Source organism: Carassius carassius, chromosome 32, assembly GCF_963082965.1.
Source record: "Carassius carassius chromosome 32, fCarCar2.1, whole genome shotgun sequence".
NCBI classification, from domain to species: Eukaryota; Metazoa; Chordata; class Actinopteri; order Cypriniformes; family Cyprinidae; genus Carassius; species Carassius carassius.
Window position 1 is genome coordinate 22,968,869 of NC_081786.1, and position 23,335 is coordinate 22,992,203.

Below are 23,335 nucleotides of genomic sequence, written 5' to 3' on the forward strand. Positions count from 1 at the left end.
AATCTGCGGTGATAAATTGTAGTTATGATGACAGTAACATGGATTATATGCAATGGTATCAGCAGAAGGATACAGCCATGGTCTTGATTGTGTTCAGTTACAGTGCTACTGCAGACCCCACCTATGAGGATGGATTTAAAGAACGGTTTAAATTGGAAAGAACAAATACACTGAAGGGAGTTCTGAAAATCTCCGATCTCAGTTCATCAGACTCTGCTGTTTATTACTGTGCTGTCAGTATGCACAGTGCTGTAGTCTTTATTACCTGCCTGACTAAAAACCAAACCACCAGACAAACAGGAAATGCAATACATAAAAAAGAGGAATCTAACCCCTCGTTTCTTTTTATTTTTTTTCAGATTTTCTTTTTCAAAATTTTTTTTTTTACTTTCTATCAGTTTTTAATTGAAAACACAATCAAATATAAGCTTTCCTCCCAAACCAGTAGACCTACCTAGACAACATTTTAAGGCATCATGTGTGCTGGCCAAATTTTACAGTAACATATCCTTCACAGATAACACAATACCAGGATGCACTGCGACAGTATCTGTGAAACATCCAAGATGATAGATGCAGTCGAGATAAATATTTCCAATAAATACTTACATTTCATGCAACAAAAACATTTTCAGTCAAATCCCCAGCAAAATATTCTGTTGTGTTGCATGCCACACATAGTAATGGGTTCTGAATGAATGATTTGGTTGAGCGAATGATCATATATAGTATGCCAGATAAATTTCCAAATAGCTTGAGTTCCAGTGATTAACCTGAATTTTGCATTTTCATTTATGGAAAACATCAGAACTGACTTTTTAAAAAAATAACTTTACACTGATTTTCAGTGTAATGATACTATAACTTTGGGGATGTTTTTGTAGTCCTTCAGGGAAATGTGACAAAGACATTTTCACAAAAGACTGACATTTAAATTGATTTATAATACAGATCTTCAGTTGGGTTGACAAATTCATATTTTGAGAAATTACATATTATGGCTCCCCAAATGTTCTTGAAATTTACTCAAAGGTGATGACTTTGTGCCTGTTAATAATTTGCACTTTGTTAATTTTTTTACTTTGTCATAGTGAGAAAAAAAGAAAATGAAATATATATATATATATATATATATATATATATATATATATATATATATATATATATATATATATATATATATATATATGCACAGTATATTAGATGGTTTCCCATTTACATGTATGTAAATATACTTTGCTATAGTATACAACCAGATTCAAAAAAAAAAAAAAAATGCAATTACATCCTGAATCACACCTGCCTTAACCATGAATAAATAAACCCATATTCGTACAAACCAGTCAGCAGAACCTGACAACTTGCACATTCAAATGAATTAATCATGTTACACTCCTCCCTTCCGTCCTTCCTCCCTTCTCTGTCTATACTAAAGACTCATAGACTCTCTATCGTCACATTATTTTTGCTGTGTGCGTAACCAGAGTATTTGTAACGCTGTTTTAGAAGGATGTTTAGAGCTGCATATGGACTGTGCATTTATTTCTTATTATACATAGGTAAGATGTCTTTAAATAGTAACATGAACAAATCATTATAATTTATAATTTTGGTTCTTTGCTTTGAAAGAGAACATCTCTTAAAACATTTTTTTTTTTTACAGGCATGGTGAAATGTGTGAATGTTCAGCAGAACCTAACACCCATATTAGCCAGTGCGAAGAAAAAAGCAGAGATAAATTGTAGTTATGATGACAGTAGCAAGCCTAACATGTTATGGTATCAGCAGAAGGATACAGCCATGGTCTTGATCGTGTTAAGTTATGGTGCTACAGGTGTCCCCACCTATGAGGATGGATTTAAAGACCGGTTTAAACTGGACAGAACAGATACACTGAAGGGAGTTCTGAAAATCTCTGATCTCAGTTCATCAGACTCTGCTGTTTATTACTGTGCTGTCAGTATGCACAGTGCTGTAGTCTTTATTACCTGCCTGACTAAAAACCAAACCACCAGACAAACAGGAAATACACACACACAACAAAAGCAATTCATAGACTATATTTTAAAGGGTGCAATTTCTGTATTAAAGAGGTCATATGATGCTTTTTTAAAGATCATAATTTTTTTTATTTGGTGTAACAAAATATGTTTAAATGCTATAATTAAAAAAAACACACACATTATTTTTCAAATACTGTACATTATTGTAGGTCCCCTAATTTCTGTCATTGTTTATTGACTCACGTTGGCCCAAACCTATACTCATTTATTTCTTGTACTGAACACAAAAGAAGACATTTTGAAGAATCCGTATAACCAAACAGTTGCTGGTCCACATTGACTTTGACAGTAGGGAAAATGCAGAAGAAGGAAACTCATTCAGGTTTAAAACAACTTTTGAATGAGTACATGAAGGTATGAAAAATAAAACACTTACCTATTTAAATTTTGGGATTTTTCAGTTAATTTAAATAAAACCTCAAAAACAAAGAAAAAAAATCACTCAATACTCTTGATTGAAAAAATTAAATACAGTTGCTTTAATAGGAATCAATGTTTATAGTGTTTTATTTTTATATTTATTCATTAAATTTTGAATGTTCCTGCTAAATACACCTCTTGAACCTGAAAATAAAACACTGTTTATTTTATTTGTATATTATGTGTATTTGTAATGAGTATCATTGCTCTCATTTTTTAATAACAAAGATAAAATTGTGAAAAAGATTTTTATCTACACCCACTTGAGCCTAAATATCTGCCATACCTTTTCATATTTTGTTTCCTTAAAAGGCTTTGTCTTTGTAATAGGGAAAATAGATTGGCTGTAATGCTCAAACAGCTTGCAAAAAACAAACAAACAAACAAACAAACAAACAAACAATAAACAACATATTTCTAAAAAAAAAAAAAAAAAAGATATTTTTGTGCAAGCGCATATTCATTTATTTGTGCTATTCTTTCTTAAGTAGTTTCACTTTCTTGGATTAACATTACAGCTAGAAAATTAGGTGCGGTCACTTTAAGAAACAATGCATCCAATTATGATACACATTCGATTTCTTTTTCCACTGATTAGTTTCACTTATGATATAACCAACATTTTTTTTCGAAAATACTCTCCAAGATGGGTATTTTGATGTAATTTTGAATGTATTTGTCAGTACAAGAGCAAGAAGTGGCAAAATCGTTGTACCAGCAATTTGAAACGCTTCTCTTCTGCGTGCGCCCTTGTTTTGTAACAGAAAAAAAATTGTGACTTATTTTTTAACATAGGGGTGTGGCTTATGGAAATAAAAACTAGTCTGTGTAGTTTGTCTTTGTGTAATAAACTGAAAATAAGAATCTAAATGGACTCCTTTATTCTCCTATTCACACTGCTTTATCTAAAAGGTATTATTTTAACTTTGTATATCTTGCAGTGATTCCATTTTCTACATGTTGACCAATTGTGGATTTCTAATAGAGGTCATAACTGTTTTTGATTTTGTATTTCCAGCAGATTTCAGTGACGGTGTTCTGATCACTCAGTGGCCGAAGTACATATCCAGTCTCCCAGACTCTTTAGTTGAAATGCACTGTTACCAGAATGATACTGACTATGATTACAAATACTGGTACAGACAAAAAAAAGGTGAAGGACTAGTGCTTATTGGGAACTACAATTTTAACTCTCCCACCTATGAGAAGGGTTTTGAGACCGGGTTCACAATGTCAGGTACAGAGACAAAGAAATGGACCCTGAAAGTTGATGTTAAGGAGGGGATTGATGCAGTGTATCTGTGTGCTGCTAGTTAGACACAGTAAATTAATTACAATAAAATGTACAACAAAAACTCTTTGGATGGCAACCTGCAATCACACCTGCCTCAACCACAAAGAAATGAACCCATATCTGTACAATCAGCAGAACAAGAGAACTTGCAAATGTAAATGTCATTCTTGATGTTTTGCTCAGTAGGGGGAGATGTGACTATTTGAATGCACAAGTTTTGCTCTCTGTCTTTGTTAAAGTCACTTTCTCTTGTCACATCATGTGTGGATGACCAGAGTTGTCATAACCCTTAGAAGGATGTTTAGAGCTGCAAATGAACTGTGCATATTTTTCCTCTTTAACCTAGGTAAGAATTAATTTGAGATAGCAATATTAGTTTTTTAATTATTACTTAATGGACATTTTTCCAATCGAAGTGGAATACTTCTGCTTTCTACTGCGACTATTTCCACAGGGAAATATTATTTGCAAATCAAAATGATAAAAACAGAGATAGTTGGGCAACAGAATATTTGAATCGAATTGAACTGCTAGCGAACAACAGCACATATTAAAATATTAAATGTCTGCACCCCAAGAAAAGCAGCATAGACAATCTTTTTGTACCCGCCCACAGACAAAGTGAACAGACTATAGATTCAGTAATGCCAAAATCAACATTTTTAAGTGTTTGATTAGTTCAAATTTGATTTAGTAATTTTTTGTTTTAGATTTTATTATATTATTCGACAGCAAAGACGTTCAGAAATGCAAATAAATATAAGTTCAGAATAGAAACATAACTGTGTGTGTGTGTGTGTGTGTGTGTGTGTGTGTGTGTGTGTGTGTGTGTGTGTGTGAAATAAAGAAAATTTATGTAAAGAAATATATGAAGTAAAGAAGAACTGGGGATGTTGTAAGGCCAACAGGGGGAGATGTAACTCTTAAACACTGGCTATGACAGTTACAATATATAGCAGTCTTCTATTTCATTCTCTATCACACAGTGCATCAGAGATGTGTGAGCTTACCTTTGGGCTGGGCATTTTCCTCATCGTGTTTTTAAGTATGATAATAAAGCAATATAAATAAGCTATTTAATCAATTTTGAAAGTTACTTTTTAGAATGCTTTCTAACTCGACTAATATTTTCTCCCCAGGGACTGCAAACTGTGTCAAATTTGAACAGACTCAGCTCTTGATTGCCAACCAAAGTAGCAAGGCACAGATCAGCTGCAAACATGATGACAATAACTTACTTACAATGTTATGGTATCGACAACAGAACATGTCTCTTGATTTAATCGGCTATAGTTACGCTACATCTCAACCAAACAATGAGCCTGGATTTACAGACCGGTTCACACAAACTAGACATAACACAGTGAATGGATCTCTAACCATCTCAAACCTTGTTCAGTCAGACTCTGCTATTTATTTCTGTGCTGCCAGTACACAGTGCTGCAAAATCAGTTTTTACTGACAGAAAAACCCTCTGCCCTATCTAAGATATGTTTCTCCAATTTATGTTTCTGTAAAATATTGAGTGGTTAACCACTATCAGGTGTTATAAACCATGACTAACTGCCAGTATTAAATCTCTTTCTGGTGCAGATAATATGAGAATATAATGCAAGCAAAATAATAACTATTAACATTAATTATGACACACTAACATTGTAAACAAAAAAGCAAGTGGGAATTCATTGAGAGTGAATTATGCCTGTCCGATTTACTAAAGGAATTATACAAATCAAAAGTGTTTTTGCCCTCCAAAAATATGTGCTGAACACAATTTGCAATAAACAATGATCACTTAATGTCAAATGTTTATGTGTTGAAAATGCTAGTTAATTCCTATTCCTATTCAAAATAATTATTTTCATTTTTACATGACATTTGTGATAATGCCAGACACCCCCCCCCCCCCACACACACACACATTTGTTTTAACAATGGTCATCAGTCGTCATCTACTAAGCACAGCCAGCCCCTCCTTTCAGACTCAGATTGATAGCTTACACTTTTGCTTTACTTTTTGCATTCTACTTGATCTGGCTCAATCTGGGAGATGAGGAACAAGCGAATCACAATACTTTTCCTGAAATGGCTCCTTATAGTTTGTCAAAGTGAGTGTCGTATTTCCAGAATGGACAGAATGATTGAACTACTGGACTACTGAAATGATAAAATGTTAAATCCTTTTTTATTCATTCAATGCAAACAACACGCTGAACACATGCTGGTCAATTATACACAACTTTATTGCTTATAATATAAGTGCTGTCTCAGTGTTATTTGTTTGTCTCCTGTTTTTATCTCTGTAGGTCAGACATCAGCTCACATCGTGCTTCAGTCAACACGTTTCGTATCAGCGCTACCAGGAGATAAAGTAACTTTCAGCTGTAGCATGGCAGCAGGGGTTAGCATGTCTAGCTATACTATGTATTGGTACAGGCAAGACCGTTATGGACAAGCTATACAGTTTATTATAAAAGAGTATGATAAAACAACACAGAACTATGAAGCCATTCTAAACACAAAAGACAACACGTTCAGCCTGATTGTATCCAACCTCGCTGCACGGGACAGTAGTACATATTACTGCGCTGCAAGCCACAGTGAAGCCAGAACTGTGCACGCTCTAACAATAAGCATGTGATATCATTGACACCTGGTGTTAGAGAAATTTTGCTCTAAGGATGTCCTTGTTGAGAACCATTGTGACTTCAGTGGATATATAAGACATGTACAACTCTATAACCCATTGGTTGAAGTCTTGGGGAGCTATTAAATAAACTAGCAATGACAGTGAGCCAAAATCATATATCTTTGTTTCTGTTATGACTGGACAGGCAGTGAACTTGTTTAGTGAGTCTCAGTTGGATGGTTCATATAAATAATTTCAAATGAGAATCCCTTAGTTTTGAAAATGTACATATGTATGGTTTGAAAAATATTAGTTAGTTAGAAACTATATAAGTAGTTTAGTGAGCAGTTTTTCTGCACTGGAGAGATGTGTTGTTGGGGTGTGTGCTTTTAAAAAAAAAATTCTAACAGGACGTTGACATCATCTGTCATACCCACAAACTGTATAGGAAGTCAGTCACAGCATACTGAGTGCATCTCATTCATTTATGGGACAATATGGAGCTCATCTGGTTCATATTCACTTTACTGCTGACTGTCTGTAAGGCTTTTGGATTTAGATTTTTTTTTCTTAACCTTTTTACAGTATATATTAATTTACATTCCCATGTGAAAAAGTAGTACACTTTAGCATACTTTTAAAAGAGTACTTTCAGAAATACTCCTTTAAAAGTTATACTTGTGAAGTGAATGTAATGGGAATGCACTTAATATTTGCAATTAAATTAAAATGATTTATAATATAAAATGAACTTAAATGCATTTTTTAACATCTTTAAATGTGATTATTGTCTCTGCTAACCAAAATATAGTTCAATGTAATTTCTATGGAAACTTGTTATCTATTTAGAAATATTTGTAATTACACATTTTTATGATTAAGTTTAAACATTTAAAACATATCAACTTCACGTATAATACAAATGATGGCATTAGTAATAAAAAAGGTAGACTTAAACAGTGTACTTAAATTAGTTAAGAATTAAATTGTATTCACTTTTAATAGACTTAAGTGGCCTTTTATTTCAATAATATTATATTATCAGCAAGCACTTTTTTTAATACTGTAAATTTTTTAAGGTTTGGCATACACTGCCAATGCACGTTCAATATTATATAGCACACTTTTTTTTCACAAGGGTTACCAACAATTACAACAGTAATCTTTATCTTCTTTATCAACTATTCTGTTTTCCAGATAAATCCAATGGAGAAATCCGCCAAGAGCCAATAATCTTTGCCAACAGGAGTTCAGATGTGCCACTGACATGTCAACATGATAATTCTGACCATTACAGATTGTTCTGGTACAGACAAGCAAAGGGGACTGTGGGTTTGTCTTTATTGGTATATTCTGCTGGCCCAAATCAGGCAAATATTGAAGAACCATTTAAAACTCAAGGTTCTAAGTATGCAGCAACCCGTCCTGTAATAGGGATGTCCACGCTGCAGATTAACAGACTAGAGACTGAAGACTCAGCTCTCTATTATTGTGCCACGAGCACACAGTAATATATTACAGCTGCACGGCTAAACAACAACCACAAAGTTAACACTGCGCAGTTCATTCAGCTCTCATTTATGATGTAATTTCCTGTTCCTTTTGATCATAGACACACTAAATAGGACAGTCAAAATAAATCTAGAAGGGGTGAGAGACAGCAAGGAGCGGATTCTCCTCTTTCATAACATGGGCCTGCTTTGTTTGGGGTTTATTTTGCTGCTAGTTATTAGTAAGTCAAAGACTATTTTGAAATTCAAACATGTATTTATGAATCACTATTTTTGGTATGACAATTGCTGTATTCAATTGTTTTCTACCCAACAGATTCATTAGGAGGAATAACCATCATTCAGAATGATCAAGTTAGTAAAACTCAAGTGATTATTCAACGGGATAAACAGGTTATTTTAAAATGTAACCACGATGATAGCAGCTATTATTATATGTACTGGTACAGACAGAGAGGTCAAGGTGAACTGTCCCTTGTTGCTATTTCTCTTGCTAAAGATTCAACAGAAATAGTTGCCCCATTCTCAAAAACTAAATACACAATGGAACGTCCTGAAACTAAAGAATCTTCACTGGAGATCAAGGATCTAGCAGAGGAGGACTCGGGTATTTATTTCTGCGCCTCAAGTATTGCACAGTACCTTAACTTAGCCAAGCACCTGAACAATAACCTCAGCCTGAGCCACAATGATCAGAGAGAAAATACATTATTATCAAGCTGGTTGTGGGATATACTTTCTTTAATCTCCTTTTACAAAATTCATATGCACACCCTTTAAACAATAGATGGAGGAATGATGACATAATATAAATCTAATAAATTACCATATATTATTTATAGGATCTATGCATGTTTATTAATATATAAAATGTTTATTATATATATAAAGATCCAAAACTGCGTGCATGTCTGTGGCAATGTTTATGATATGAACATAATTTAGTTATATGGACCCTTTTCGCAGGGTGTGCTTGTTAACATATAGCTGCCTTAATTTATGTTTATTTTTTTATATTTGTTGACACAGATAGATTGTTCCTCCCTAATCAGCAGCACCTTCACTATCTGCAACTTGTCAAAAGACTGCACTAAAACCAATTCACACATTCTCAATCAAACTCGTTCATTACATTGCATCTGATCTTGTTTATGTAAACTTCCATGACGAATATTACAGAATATCACATTATCATAGACCAGTGGTGAGACCTCATTCCAATGAAAGCATGGATGGGAGAAAAGGATCAGATGTTATACAAACCACACCATATCACTATATTTGAATGATTTCTAAAGGACTAGGTGATACTGTAGACTTTAGCCTTGCCAGTTTTTCAGTTGTGTTTAGTAATAAAAATGGGTTTGAATGAATTGGTGTGTGTGAGTCTACTTGTGCAACAATGTAACCTGCAATAAGAGAAACTGAAAAGACCTTGTCTCTAATGTGCAAAAACTGACAGTTTGTTTGGGACAAAGACAAAGAGTGAAACAGTGAAACAGACCAACAGTGAAAAATCCCAGTGGACTAAATATCTGCACTCTTGGAACGTTGCTCAGATTCAAAGTGATTTTTAAGATTTATAATTATGAAGTTTTGTAACATATTTTCATTCTCATATGCATTCTTATCTCTGGCTCTGAACATAGACATGTGAACATATATGTTCATAACGCTTGCAATTTAATTATCATTTATTAGAAATTTCTTGTTTTTAATGTAGCAGAGTGCTCTTCTTGCAGTATTGCTCTATTAACAGTTTGCTTTTAGAAGAGCAGTACAATTTAATATGATTTGATCATCCTCTGGATTAAAGATCATATGCTGACCTCTGCAGGATGAAATGAGCAACTTTAGTAATGTTTTTATACTCTATTTACAGCAGCAGATGGCATGATGATGCATTCACTCCCTGATATATTCCATTACGTCACCACTGTTGTCTGATTATGCAATCATGAGCAACAAAGTGCTTAAAAATGAACTTTTGCGTTGTTTTTGATTAGTTTAGCATGTCTGATTGCCACATTGGATCAATTAATCATGATTTTATTAAAGTATTATATTATAGAACACTGTTACTTACCACTAAGAAAAAAATGTTCAGGTTTTGAATTGAAATGATGCTGTATGTTATGTTTAGAATGATTGAAATGTTTTATAATCACTTATCTTAAAGATGGGAAACACGGTGCAGTGCTTCACAAACTGCAATATTATAAGTGTTTATGTTAATTTCTTTTACATCTAGATTGTTTGTCGAGTCTTTAAGTTAAACAGTTATTAGTGAGGAAGTAAGTTGTTAATTACGAATCAATTCACGTTATGTAGTTTTACATGATTTTGAGAAAATATAAATATTGCTATGGCATTATAATAGAATAGCAGTACTGAATTTCTTTAGCTGAAACTTTTATTAATAGTGGCATCAGGTGTTTTATTGCAGTTATTCGTTTACTTGGAATTCTTTATGGAAATACAGATGCATATAGAATTTTTGTTTTTCAGGTAAAACTGAACACTGGAAAGGGCAACAACATGAGCACAGCTCTGGTTTTGTGAGGATGAGTTGGACTTTTTAAGACTTTTTTAAGAGTTCTGAATATTGAATCAGTACATAAGATAAATTATAGGTGAATTTGACATTAATTTAACATTTAATTCATTTCTTATAAATCTTTTATGGCTGTTTCATAGAAAAGGGAAAATATAATCCAATCATTCAGAATTTTTTGTAAGATTTTTGTGAATGTCTGTTGCTTAAACATTGAACAGATACAGCTCTTGTCATCTCTCTATACTCTGATGATTGTTTGATGAGGATGTGGGAGGGGTCGGCAAACTGTCATAGAGACATTTTTAGGTGGAGGCATCTGCACCTGCCCAAATTCTCAGTAATCACAGAAATAGCAACATAGACTGTATACAGATAGACATAAAAACCAACATGTACAAGAGAATGATGACAAATAAAGATAAAATGGGGGTTGGGGGGAGAGTGGGGGGAAAGAGAGAAGGAGAATTTTTTGTTTTTGTCTAATGTTTTAGCACCGTGGGGACAGGGGGCCACGGTGATACATTCCCATAGAGCCGCTGTACAAAAACCTCCCTCCATGTACAGTCAATTAGACAGAGACAATGAATACAAACACTGCAAACATTTCTCATGGATTTCAACATTAAATATAATGGATATCTAGGAGAGAAGGAATACTAATATTTTGAATAATTACCACATTTTTTATGAATTTGAACACATTTTATCAGCAGTAAATACATGTATGGATACCTGAGGTTGGACTTGACTGTAATTTGATCATTTTCCTTGTAGGCATATCAAAGTCTATTTTGGATTTGCATGCTTTTACGTAAAACAGGCTCCTGGGAGACAACTATTCTGGAATTTTTATATGATTATGGAAACAAAATGGAATTCTAATGCAAATTTTGGAGTAGTCTGAAGCAATGTGCTTCTGGCTGGCAAGCATACTTTGGAAATGGAACAAAACTGACAGTTTTAGGTAAGTTTGGTTTTAATGGTTTGGTATTTAGTGAAGTTTACCTATTTGTCCTTTACCTTTTAAACTCTATTTTGACTGAACTATGACAGCAGTAGGAAAGGGGCCTCCAAATCAGACCCAAAAGTTTCAAATAATTTGTAGCCTACCATAGCTTGTGTCGTAAGTTTGCGCATACCAGCTCACTGTGACAATGCTTATCAAGCACACTTTGGAAATGGAACAAAATTAACAGTTCTAGGTAAGAAACACTTTTAACTATGCTAATATGTAGGCCTACATGGGAATATTAGACAATTAACACAAACTTTCATTGAGCTCAAGTTGTTGATGATTGTCTATTAAGAATAAACTATGCCGAAATATTGTGAAAAAATACAGCGCAATTTCAGTATTCGATTTGAGACCGTTTTTGACATGACAGTTGTACGCTGTGCCAATTATCAAGCCTATTTCGGTAATGGCACCAAATTAACAGTTCTTGGTAAGTACTACTTCTGCTTCAGTTGGAAACCTTTACGAATATACTGTGCAACTGTTTTAGAAGTTGATCATTTCAAGCAACATGATTAAAAAAACATAAAATGTGTCATTTGAGACATTAGTTAAATGTAAGGGTTATGGAGTTCAAGTAATTTTATCAGTGAGCCTGCATGCTGTGCTTTGGAACCAGCCAGGCTATCTTTGGTGAGGGGACAAGACTGACTGTTCTAGGTAAGAATTATTATAATTTTTTTGTAAATGTAAAAGACTGATTAAATGCAAGGAATGTGTTTGCTACATACAATTACCAATGAGAATTGAATAATATAGTTGGGTAAGGTTGTGTGAGACAGAAGTTTGTGATACTGTCGTGATACTCTGTGCTCAAACACGCAAGCGTACTTTGGAAACGGCACCAAACTTACTGTTTTAGGTAAGAAAAACAATGATTCTGATTATAAATCTTTTATAAATATGAATGAAAGCGGTTGGCAATCCAAGATTTGCAAAATATCGTTAGCCATTGAGTTTGTATCATTTTTCTATTCAGAATGTTAACATTATTATAGCTAGTGTGGTTTAGATGCAGTTAGTATCAAAGCTTTAGTTTTTTACAGTCGGTTGACATCAGTGTAATCAGTACAGTCCTGCACAATTTGGCAGTGGGACTAAACTTACAGTGACAGGTGAGACATTTTTTGACTGAATTTGGTGAATAAATATTATTAGGTGCTGAAGTTTGAAGATAATTCTTTTGGAAATAAGTCTGTCACCAGCCATTGATCAGTGTCCAGACCTGGCAGATATCCTAGACATTTTATTAGCGCTTATGTGTGCTGTGTCAACTACTGCTCAGGCTCATTTTGGCGAAGGAACAAAGTTGACTGTACTTGGTAAGAAACACATTTCATATTGTTTAAATGGCAATGCTTAATTAAATATGAGGCTTACATGCATTCTGATTGTTATTTCTGACTCAAAACTCTTTATTTAATTAGAAAGTAAGTTTTTTTAGTGGAATTAATGATGGTATGTAGATGGTATTAAGAGTAGAGGAAGTTTTATCTGTAGCGTAGAATCAGTGTGAACAACTACAACCCTGCATACTTTGGTAATGGCACCAAACTCACAGTACTAGGTAAGATATATTTTGACTTTGTTTTGCATAGCCTTCTGCATCATAGCAAGAAAACTAAGAAAAATGTCTAAGTTCAGGGATATCATTTGATACTGGAATTTAAAAAACATCTTCCTCCGCATAGATAAAACGACTAAGCATTTCTGAGCCTCAATGTTTAGACACACTGTAAGTCATAAGTCCATAAAGTCAGAGTAATTTTATTAGTGCACATGTATGCTGTGACTCTGGCGGAGGTCAAGCATTCTTCGGCAATGGAACAAAGTTAACAGTTCTTGGTAAGACATAAAACAAAAATTACATTACTAAGCTGACCTATACAAGAATGTTTCAACAATACTATGATTTTGTAATGCATGCTTAGTAGCTAACTAAGATGGGATGTTTTCTTATTCTAAACACTTATTAGAGTTAGACAGCATGCTTAGGCATTTGATTGTGAGTTTCCATAGTGTAGTGTTACTAAAGTTACTAAAAGCAAAAACAGATAAACATGTAAGAAAGATCTTAAGGAGGTTTCATCGGTTGCATAGGATCAGTGTGCGCAGTACGAACCAGCATACTTTGGCAATGGCACTAAACTTACAGTTCTAGGTGAGTAAACTGAGTATATATATGTTTAGGCTTAAGTAAATGTTAAGTACATTATTTAGAGATAAAATGTTGTCCTATGTGCATGGCATATGCTTTAAAGACGTTAGTATTTGCTATCTTGAGTAAATTTGTTAGTGCACATGTGCACTGTGACACTGGCGCTTCTCAGGCTTACTTTGGCAATGGAACAAAGTTAACTGTACTAGGTAAGAAAAATCTATTTTTTTAAATTATGTTAGATAATATGAGTGGGAAAGTCTACATAATCTTGACTATATAGCTGAGGTTTTAACTGTAGCTTAGTATCAGTGTGAACTCTGGCAGTGTTGCATACTTTGGCAATGGCACTAAACTTACAGTTCTAGGTGAGTAATTTGAGTATTTTGTGTAAAAATGTAAATCAGCATATTGCAGAAATGTGATGTTCAGTTATTTTTTATTTTAATATGCAACCTTCTAAATTATGCTGCTTGTGTTTTATATTTATGAAATGACACAAATGAGCACAATTGGAATAAGTAATCTAAGTACTGTAAATTAGCTCAATATAATCAAGCAGCATACATGGGGCATTCGTGTTAAAAATAATGCCTTGGATTTGGCATCCTGAGTGAATTTGTCAGAGCCCATGAATGCTGTGCTCTGGTACTTATCCAGCTTATTTCGGCAATGGAACAAAGCTCACTGTTCTAGGTAAGAATATTCAAAAATGTGCCTGCTATTTCAATGATTGCAATAGACATGCCTATATTAGACAGTACAGCACAATGCGCTGAATTATGTCAAATTGAGGCTAGTAACAATTTACTCTAAACGTTGCTGTGTGAAATATAACATTTTATTACATTGAAATTATCTGAATTGAAACACCTCTCAGTAATACTGAGACAAACTTTCTTTAAAATGTCTTAAAAATATAAATACACATTGAGGTAAGTAGAAACATTTCTGATTTTAACTATCTGAGGTATTAACTGTTGCAAAGAATCAGTGTGACCATGGGTAGTGAAGCACACTTTGGTAACGGAACTAAGCTTACTGTCCTAGGTAAGTCAATTGCATAATATTTCTTAACTTACTAGGATATTTAGGAACATATCTTATATGATGTTCAGGTCTAAAAGTAGATTATTTTTGAGAGCTTTCAAAATGATTGTTTTTTGTATATCTCTCTGATGTATCACTATAATTGTAAATCATTGTGCTTAAATGATTGTTCTATAGTAGATATTCACAGGACACACAAGTAAAAAAACTATGCTAGGGATTTAGCATTTGGTGTCTTGGGTAAATTTGTTAGTGCACACGTATGCTGTGCCACTGGTTTTGGTCAGGCTTATTTTGGCAATGGAACAAAGTTAACTGTACTAGGTAAGAAAAATCTAATTTCCAATAGAATAATTATGTTTGATGATGAGTCGCAAAGTCTATATGATCTTGACTGTAGCTGAGGTTTTAACTGTAGCTTAGTATCAATGTGAACACTGCCAGTCCTGCATACTTTGGCAATGGCACTAAACTTACAGTTCTAGGTGAGTAATTGAAGTATTCTGTGTTATATGCAAAACCTTAGCAGGATATACAAAAATGTAACTATGCAATGTTCTGTTATTTATTGACTTTAATATACAATGAATCTTCTAAGTTATAATGTTTGAGTGTTACATTTATGAAATGACTTAAATGAGCAGACTTGCCATAAGGAATCTCAGTAAATTAGTTGGATGTAGTCAAGCAGCATTCGTGTGCCATTTAAGCTAAAAAAAAAGGGACTTGGATTTGGGATCCTGAGTGAATTTGTTAATGCACATGTGTGCTGTGACACTGGTGGTAGTTATCCAGCTTATTTTGGCAATGGAACAAAGAATATTAAAACATTTTCATGCTATTTCATTGATTGCCATATACATCTTTATGCAAGACAAGGTGCAATGAACTTATGACAAATTGAAGTCAATAAAAAAATAAATGTTGCTCTATGATATCTACAATTTAAATTAATAGAATATTAACAGAATATTTCTGAAATTACTAGCATATTTAGGAACACACAATGCTTATCTGACATATAGGTCTAAAAGAAGGTTATTTGGTGTCTTGAGTAAATTTGTTAGTGCACATGTGTGCTGTGTCACTGGTGCTGGCCAGGCTTATTTCGGCAATGGAACAAAGTTAACTGTACTAGGTAAGAAATAAACAAACAAACAAAAAAAAACCTTATGTATATTGTTAAATTGATTGATATTGATAACATTGGAGGTCATTAACAAAAGTGAAATTGCTATATCATATTAAACATGGATGAATTAGTATGAACAGGCAGTTCCTGAGAATCTTATTATATCTTAAAAATTAGGTTAGATGTAGTGGGATAAGTGGAACTGTTTATATGAATCCAGCTGCAGCTGAGGTTTTAACTGTAGCTTAGAACCAGTGTGACCTTTGGCAATCCTGCATACTTTGGCAATGGCACTAAACTTACAGTTCTGGGTGAGTAATTTGAATATTATGTGTGAATTGTAAAGCTTAATATTTTAAATATGTTATCTAAGATTGTGATGTATGTCCAGGCTTTAAGAAATAGATATACTGGGATACGTGGCAGTGTTCACATGCTCTGCAGTATATCTGAGGTTTTAACTGTAGCTTAGTATCATTGTGAACTCTGGATATCCTGCATACTTTGGCAATGGCACTAAACTAACAGTTCTAGGTGAGTAATTTCAATAGGCACATTATGTGTAAACCATAAAGCTTAATATTTTTAATATGTTATCTAAGATTGTGGAATAGGTCTAGTCTTTAAAAAAATGTAACTGGGATACGTGACAGTGTTCACATGCTCTGCAGTATATTTGAGGTTTTAACTGTAGCTAAGAATCAGTGTGAACAATCTTAGTCCTGCACACTTTGGCAACGGCACTAAACTAACAGTTCTAGGTGAGTCAATTAAACATTATGCTTGATACTCATAACCTAATATTGTAAAAGGATATCTACAATTCGGGTGTTCTCATGAATCAGAAAAACTGAAAATATGTGCAGTCTTAAAAATTAAGTTTGATGAAGTGGTAAGTGGCAATGTTCACATGATCTCCAGTACAGCTGAGGTTTTAATTGTAGCTTAGAATCGTTGTGAACAATCGCAGCCCTGCATACTTTGGCAATGGCACTAAACTTACAGTTCTAGGTGAGTAAATTGAGTATCTGATATTTAATGATTTTAAAGTATTTTGTTAGATTATCTAAAATGATGCTGAATTGAAAAACTTGGACAAGCTAATCCAAATTTAAATAAATAGTTGGATAAGTGTCAGTATTCACATGCATCTGGATTATAGCTGAGGTTTTAACTGTAGCATAAAATCAGTGTGAACAATGCCAACCCTGCATACTTTGGCAATGGGACTAAACTTACAGTTCTAGGTGAGTAAATGGAACATTCTGGTCTTTAGAACCTTAATGATTTTGATATTGTAGGAAATAAAATAGTATATTTAAAATAAATGTGTCAATTAGTAGAACTGGAGTAAATCATTTGTCTTTAGGAACAGAGAGTTAAATATAGTTGGATAATCTTTCCATGATCTCTGTTATAGTTGAGGTTTTGACTGTAGCTTAGAATCAGTGTGAACTATGGTGATCCTGCATACTTTGGCGATGGCACCAAACTTACAGTTTTAGGTGAGAATATTTGTTTGCTTGTGTTTTTGGTATTTTATCAGTTTGTAAGTTCCAAGAATTTGTGTGTAAAAATGTGACAGTCCTTTTTTCTTCATAAAAACTGTAATAAGTGAATTGTGTATGTTGATATGAATTAATCAGAGACAATGGCATAAAAGTAAAACATTGTCACTGTTCACTAGTGAAACGGTGTTGAGGTCTGGTTTTGAAGAACTAGAATGACAGGTTAGGATAATAGTCTGCATTAAGACAAGCTCTCTGCCTTACTATCACTCAAATTGTTCATCATTTTCAATATGGTAATATGTAAGCTTGATGTTTTTTCTAAAAAGTTGTAATAAATTCATTGTGGTACTGATAAATACGCATGAATATGACACTCAAATGTCAGTGGTATACAGCATTTTATAACATTTTTTATTTTGAGTGTCATATTCATGCATTGTAGAATGTATTCAGCTTAAAATGATAGGAAGAGTTTTACTGTAGCTGTTGAACAGTGTGAACAACAGACCTGCATACTTTGGCAATGGGACCAAACTTACTGTTCTTGGTAAGAAAGTAAATCATTATTTATTTATTTATTTATTATTATTATTATTTGATAATACTTTAGTTTAATGAGCAATTCTTCCTTATATCTTGTAGTCGCTTACTAGCATATTGGGTGTTTATTAGTGCTTATAAAGCATCTGGATTTGCATGATCATATTTTCCATCTTAACAAACTTAACAACTATCTTACTAACTATTAACAAGCAGCAAAACAGGAGTATATTGATGCAAGAGTTGTAGTTGATAGTTAGTTAATAGTGAGAGCTGGATTGGAATTGCACCTAGCTGTTCTTTACTCTTCCTGTTGTACACTACTGTATATATAAAGATTTTATAAGCATGTAGTATTGCTGATATGCTTTATGCTTTATGAAGATTTTTGCTATGAGCTGCATATAACTGAGAGCTGGCGAGTACAGATACACTTGTTGCATTAGTTGTATGTGGTTTTCCTGTTGAAGAAGCAACTTCTCTTAGTGCATTTTTTTATTGTGTAATGGGGTTATAAATGGTATTGTAGTTTTTTTTTTACAATAACAACAACAATAACAGTCATCATCATCATGATCATCATCATCATCATCAAACTGCGTAATTCTTCAGTTTAAGTGTAAGCAGACTGAAATGTCAGGGGGAAAATGTTCTTCAAAATTATTTATGTGTATGTTTATATTAATATTTTGTTACATATGCTTAGAATATTAATGGCATTTGTTTATGTTGTTTTACAGATCCTGAAGTTGGCATCCAAGAACCAGATGTAAAAATTCTAAATGTGACGCGATGCACGGAAAAGGTCACTCTTGTGTGTGTGGCCGAAAACTTCTACCCAGACCATGTGAGCATACAATGGTCACTTGGAAGCAAGAATATAATGGATGATGTAGCAACAGACCCTTATGCCACCCAATACAATGCGACAATGTTCCGCATATCCAGCAGACTTAAAGTCCCTAAAAAAGAATTCACACCAAAAAACACATACACATGTACAGTGACTTTCTACGATGGAAAAGCATATACAAACAAAACCGCTACTATAACTGGAACTGGAGGTATTTCATTAGACATAAGTTGAAAGATAAAATATTAAAAATAAACAAAAATTATTGCTGTCTGTGAATACAATACATTTTCAATGAATGCTTAAAGTAATTTTTATATGTTAATATCTGGGTCTTCTATTTCATTATTTTCTAATTACAGTGGGTGGATATGAACCAGGTAAGGGTTTTTGCTCTTGTCTTTTTTGATGTCTATTTGCAAAAGATGAATTAGGGTCAAACATTTATCAGTAATGATATGCTAAATAATATGTTATGCATTTGATCTTTTAATCTCCAGAAGATTATTTAAAATCATCGAAGACGATTAAGTTGGCATACGGTGTGTTCATTGCTAAGAGTGCACTGTATGGCCTTGTCATCTTTGTGTTCGTCTGGCGAAAGGTAAGGATGATAAACTTATCCATATTTTGATCCAATTACAATCCATATTTTGAAACACAAGTGCTGGAAGAATATTAACTACATAAGTGTTAAATGTTTGATCACATGCATATGTTTGTATGATATAAAAATACACACATTATATGGATTTGATAGATACAGTACAGTAGATAGACAGATAGACAGATAGATAGACAGATAGATGATAAAGTTTTTTTCGCTCTCTTTCTCTCTCTCTGAATGTTTTAATGTTCATGTTATATTTGTTTCAGGGTTCATCTGGAAAATGAATGAACTAAACATGTCTGGATTGTTGGAGTTTCCAAGAAAACGTAATATACTCCAACCAGAAGAGATGCTGTTTTCATATTACTGATTTTATTTTATTTTATTTTATTTTATTTTATTTTATTTTATTTTATTTTATTTTATTTTATTTTATTTTATTTTAATGCCTATTTCTCTCCTTCTTTTTTTATTTCTAAGTGTTTATCTCAATGAAAGCCTGCAGATACTTCAGATCAGATTAATCATAAAATCTACTTTTTGATTATATATTATTCTTTTGCTTGTTTCCTTGCTACTGTATTTAGTGTTCATTTGATATAATTCTAAAAGAGACTTCACCGAGGTCAATATAATTCATTATTCTTCACTATAAAATCTACTGTATGTTGTGTTTAAATAAATTTGTTTTACACTTTAATAAAATGAAATCTAACACATTATCCGCAAAGAAAATTCTCATTTATTTTTTAGTGACATTTTTCATCAGTTAGCTATTTTGATAGCTTTTATTTTTGCTGTAGATCATTCGATAGAGCGTATGGCATTAGTTGTCAGATTTGATTCCCAGGGAACATAAATAAACTGTATACCTTGAACTGCTTTGAATAAAAGCATCTGCAAAATGCATAAATGTAATAGTCAACAATAACTTTCTTAGGACTGACAATGATCTCCCAACTGCTTTCAATCATGTAACAACATGGTAACTGATGTATCTAGTTGGTTATATCCTGTAGCTTAAGTGGTCTTTATATTCTCAGAGAGGCCCCCTGGTGAATACACAGCTGTTTCTAATCACTAAAACATTGTTATTAATTCTTTAATTGTACTGTTCTATCAGCTGAATAAAAATGAAGCAATAGAAATCTCATTGCGAGGGGCGTCGGACTGGGGGGTAAAACCAGTACTGATTACCGGGCCCCAAATGATGAGTGGGCCCTTGGAAAGTCTGGAATATATATTTTCAAGAGGGGGGGGGCATTAGGACTGGCTATGCATTTTGCCTATGCCCCTGCTCATTGCGCATATAGATTATCATTTATTGACTCCCATCGCTTAAATAATTGTATACACCAATCAACCCTTTTTCTTATAAATAAATGAATTTTGCAGAACTGTACCTGAACACCTATTTCTTGAAAAAAAAAAAAAAAAAAAAAAATATATATATATATATATATATATATATATATATATATATCCCAAAAAGCACCTCATATATATAATATAACTTAAACAATACATTGTTTAAAATAAAAATACAATGTTTTTAACCACTGCCAAATTAAAGTACAATTAATGAATAACTACACATATTGGATGTTAATTGTTTAAAAGTAATTACAGAAATGATAAGAGCAGTGAGGTTAGTTCTCAGAAAATCTCTACAGCTGTCTGCAGATGATATGTGGTTTGATATTTCATCATCCTTTTTTCTGTTTTGATTGTTTTTGGGGCCAAATTTGCCTATTTAATTATTATTATTTTTTTGTTAATTTTAATTACTGTAAAGATCAAAATGCACAATTAAATGCACAAAAATGCCCCTCAAAACAACTGAATTTCGGTCTGCTATACCTGCTGCTCAGCAGAGGCCTCTCTGGGTAACAGCTGGGAGGCCGCTATGGCTTTCAAGGTCTCAAACTGAAAAGGGGCCCCCAAAAACAGTGTACCATTGCCCATTATTAGCTGCTAGTTGTTGAGGTTTGGGTAATGAGATAAAACATCGTGTACTAGCTACACAAAACTAGAATTTGGAGAAGGTACCAAACTGACGGTTCTGGGTAAGTCTGATTTTTTTAAATTCAGAAATTGTAGTAGTAGATATGATGACTTGTTTGATTTGTGAAATGCAATAAAATGGGTCATATTATACGGGGAATTGAAAAATGGATTGAATACAGAAAACAAGAAGTGCATGGGCCATACAAAATTAGCTATGTAAAATGTTTATTTATTAGTTAATAAGTTAATGTTTATTTATTCAATAAAATAATTTGTTATTAAGCATGTGCTAATTCCCAATCTATTTTCAATGAAAAAATAAGGTAACATTTCAGAAGCAACAAATTAAGTCAACAAGTATGTACTTAAAGGTAAAAATAGAAGTATTTAAAATAAGTTACAGGTGTACAACTACAGAAAAACACAAACCAAAGCATTTAAACATTTAAATGTAGGTTTAAAAAAAGCAGCTTTATATAAGTTGTTCTGTGCATTTCTTTCAATGGAGACAGTATTCATCCACATACAGTATTGGCATAAAACATCCTTTTATTTCAAAATGCGTGAGAGTAACAATTCATGAAAGTGTTGCCGTGGTGTTTGCAATCATTGCAAATGTATGAATAAATAAATAAATCCATCAGCCTTTGCTGTGACTGACCAATCGAAATAAAGCATTTCATTAACACATGTTATAATTACAAGGGTAATTACATAGTAATTGATGCAAATTCATCATCCTAATTTTCCGCTTTCCTTCTCAAGCTGCAAACGTCACTCTACCTAAAGTCAAGATCCTACCACCGTCTCCAAAAGAGATCTGTTCCCAGGACAAGTCAAATGATAAAGGTTTAACTTTAGTGTGTGTGGCCTCAGGCTTTTATCCCGATCATGTGAGTGTGTTTTGGAAAGTGAATGGCGTAGAGAGACAGGACAGTGTATCAACTGACACCTCAGCCCAACAGGACAAGACAACATTAATGTACCATATCAGCAGCAGAATAAAAGTCAATGAAACTGACTGGATGGATCCCAAGAGTAGCTTCACCTGTACCATCAAATTCTTCAACGGAAAGGAATATGTCAATGTCACGAACACCATAACCGGTCAAAAAGGTTTGTGAAAGTGCACCAAATGTTCTAATCAGGTTCAATAACTGCATAAAGTTTGATAACAAGTGTGATTCAGCGATAATCAGCTCCAGCTCTGAAGACAGTAGATATCAGTAAACATATAGAATAATACTTTTGCAGATGACACTTTCTTTAAGATATTTATATGTTGAAGTGCAACTGATCGTGCCTTAATAGTATTAGTCTGAGACAGCAGATTACTGATAATTTAGTTGTCTAATTTGATAGTCTTTGTATTCATGTCTTTAAGTGCTGTATCTGACATGCTTGTTTGTCTGTGTTTTTAGTGAAGCCAAAAGGATTGAAACTGCTTGGCTTTGGCTACATCCTATTCCTCAGCAAAAGCCTGCTGTATGCGCTGGCTGTGGCTGGTATGGTGTGCAAACTAAAGGTAATCCTCATAACTATTATGCGCATCTCACATATCAAATATGCATATACAGTATATTAATATATAAATATAACTGATATAATAGATCATGTAACATGATGTGAATTTATTATCCTACAGCGAATTAAGAAGAAACAATTACCAGAAGACTGAGATACGTTGAAAATTTGTCACAGGCCAGAAGTGACTTTCTTTATTATTTACAAGCTGTGTAAAATATCTGTGTATTGCCAGTTTCCTAGATTCATGTGTCTTATATATAAAAATATATATATATTTTCAAAGCTTTAAAAGGGGTTAGTGACTTGTCCAGGATTGTACAACTAACAATAAAATGCAAATTATGTAGAATGATATAAACAGTTTCGGGTTCTGTTTTTGTGCTATGACTAAAACATTCTACATTTACGTAATTCTGAGGCCTTTGGTTTATGAGAAACAGGATATTTGCATGTTTTTT

The 23,335-nt window shown here is 33.3% G+C and overlaps 1 protein-coding gene and 2 long non-coding RNA genes across 3 annotated transcripts; all 3 read left to right on the forward strand.

The window, feature by feature from the left end:
- Positions 1-3,352: 3,352 nt before the first annotated feature.
- LOC132113398 (M1-specific T cell receptor beta chain-like) lies at positions 3,353-23,128 on the forward strand. The gene is made up of 6 exons (XM_059521181.1): positions 3,353-3,395; positions 3,502-3,795; positions 6,084-6,148; positions 22,076-22,466; positions 22,772-22,875; positions 22,996-23,128. Exons 1-6 carry the CDS (start codon positions 3,353-3,355, stop codon positions 23,026-23,028), a joined length of 930 nt encoding a protein of 309 aa, XP_059377164.1. The 3' UTR covers positions 23,029-23,128.
- On the forward strand, positions 6,862-8,740 carry LOC132113025 (uncharacterized). The gene is made up of 3 exons (XR_009425072.1): positions 6,862-6,946; positions 7,604-8,138; positions 8,234-8,740. It is a non-coding gene; the product is annotated as an uncharacterized LOC132113025 (long non-coding RNA).
- LOC132113024 (uncharacterized) lies at positions 19,213-19,639 on the forward strand. Its single transcript, XR_009425071.1, has 2 exons — positions 19,213-19,337; positions 19,610-19,639. It is a non-coding gene; the product is annotated as an uncharacterized LOC132113024 (long non-coding RNA).
- Positions 23,129-23,335: the final 207 nt, after the last annotated feature.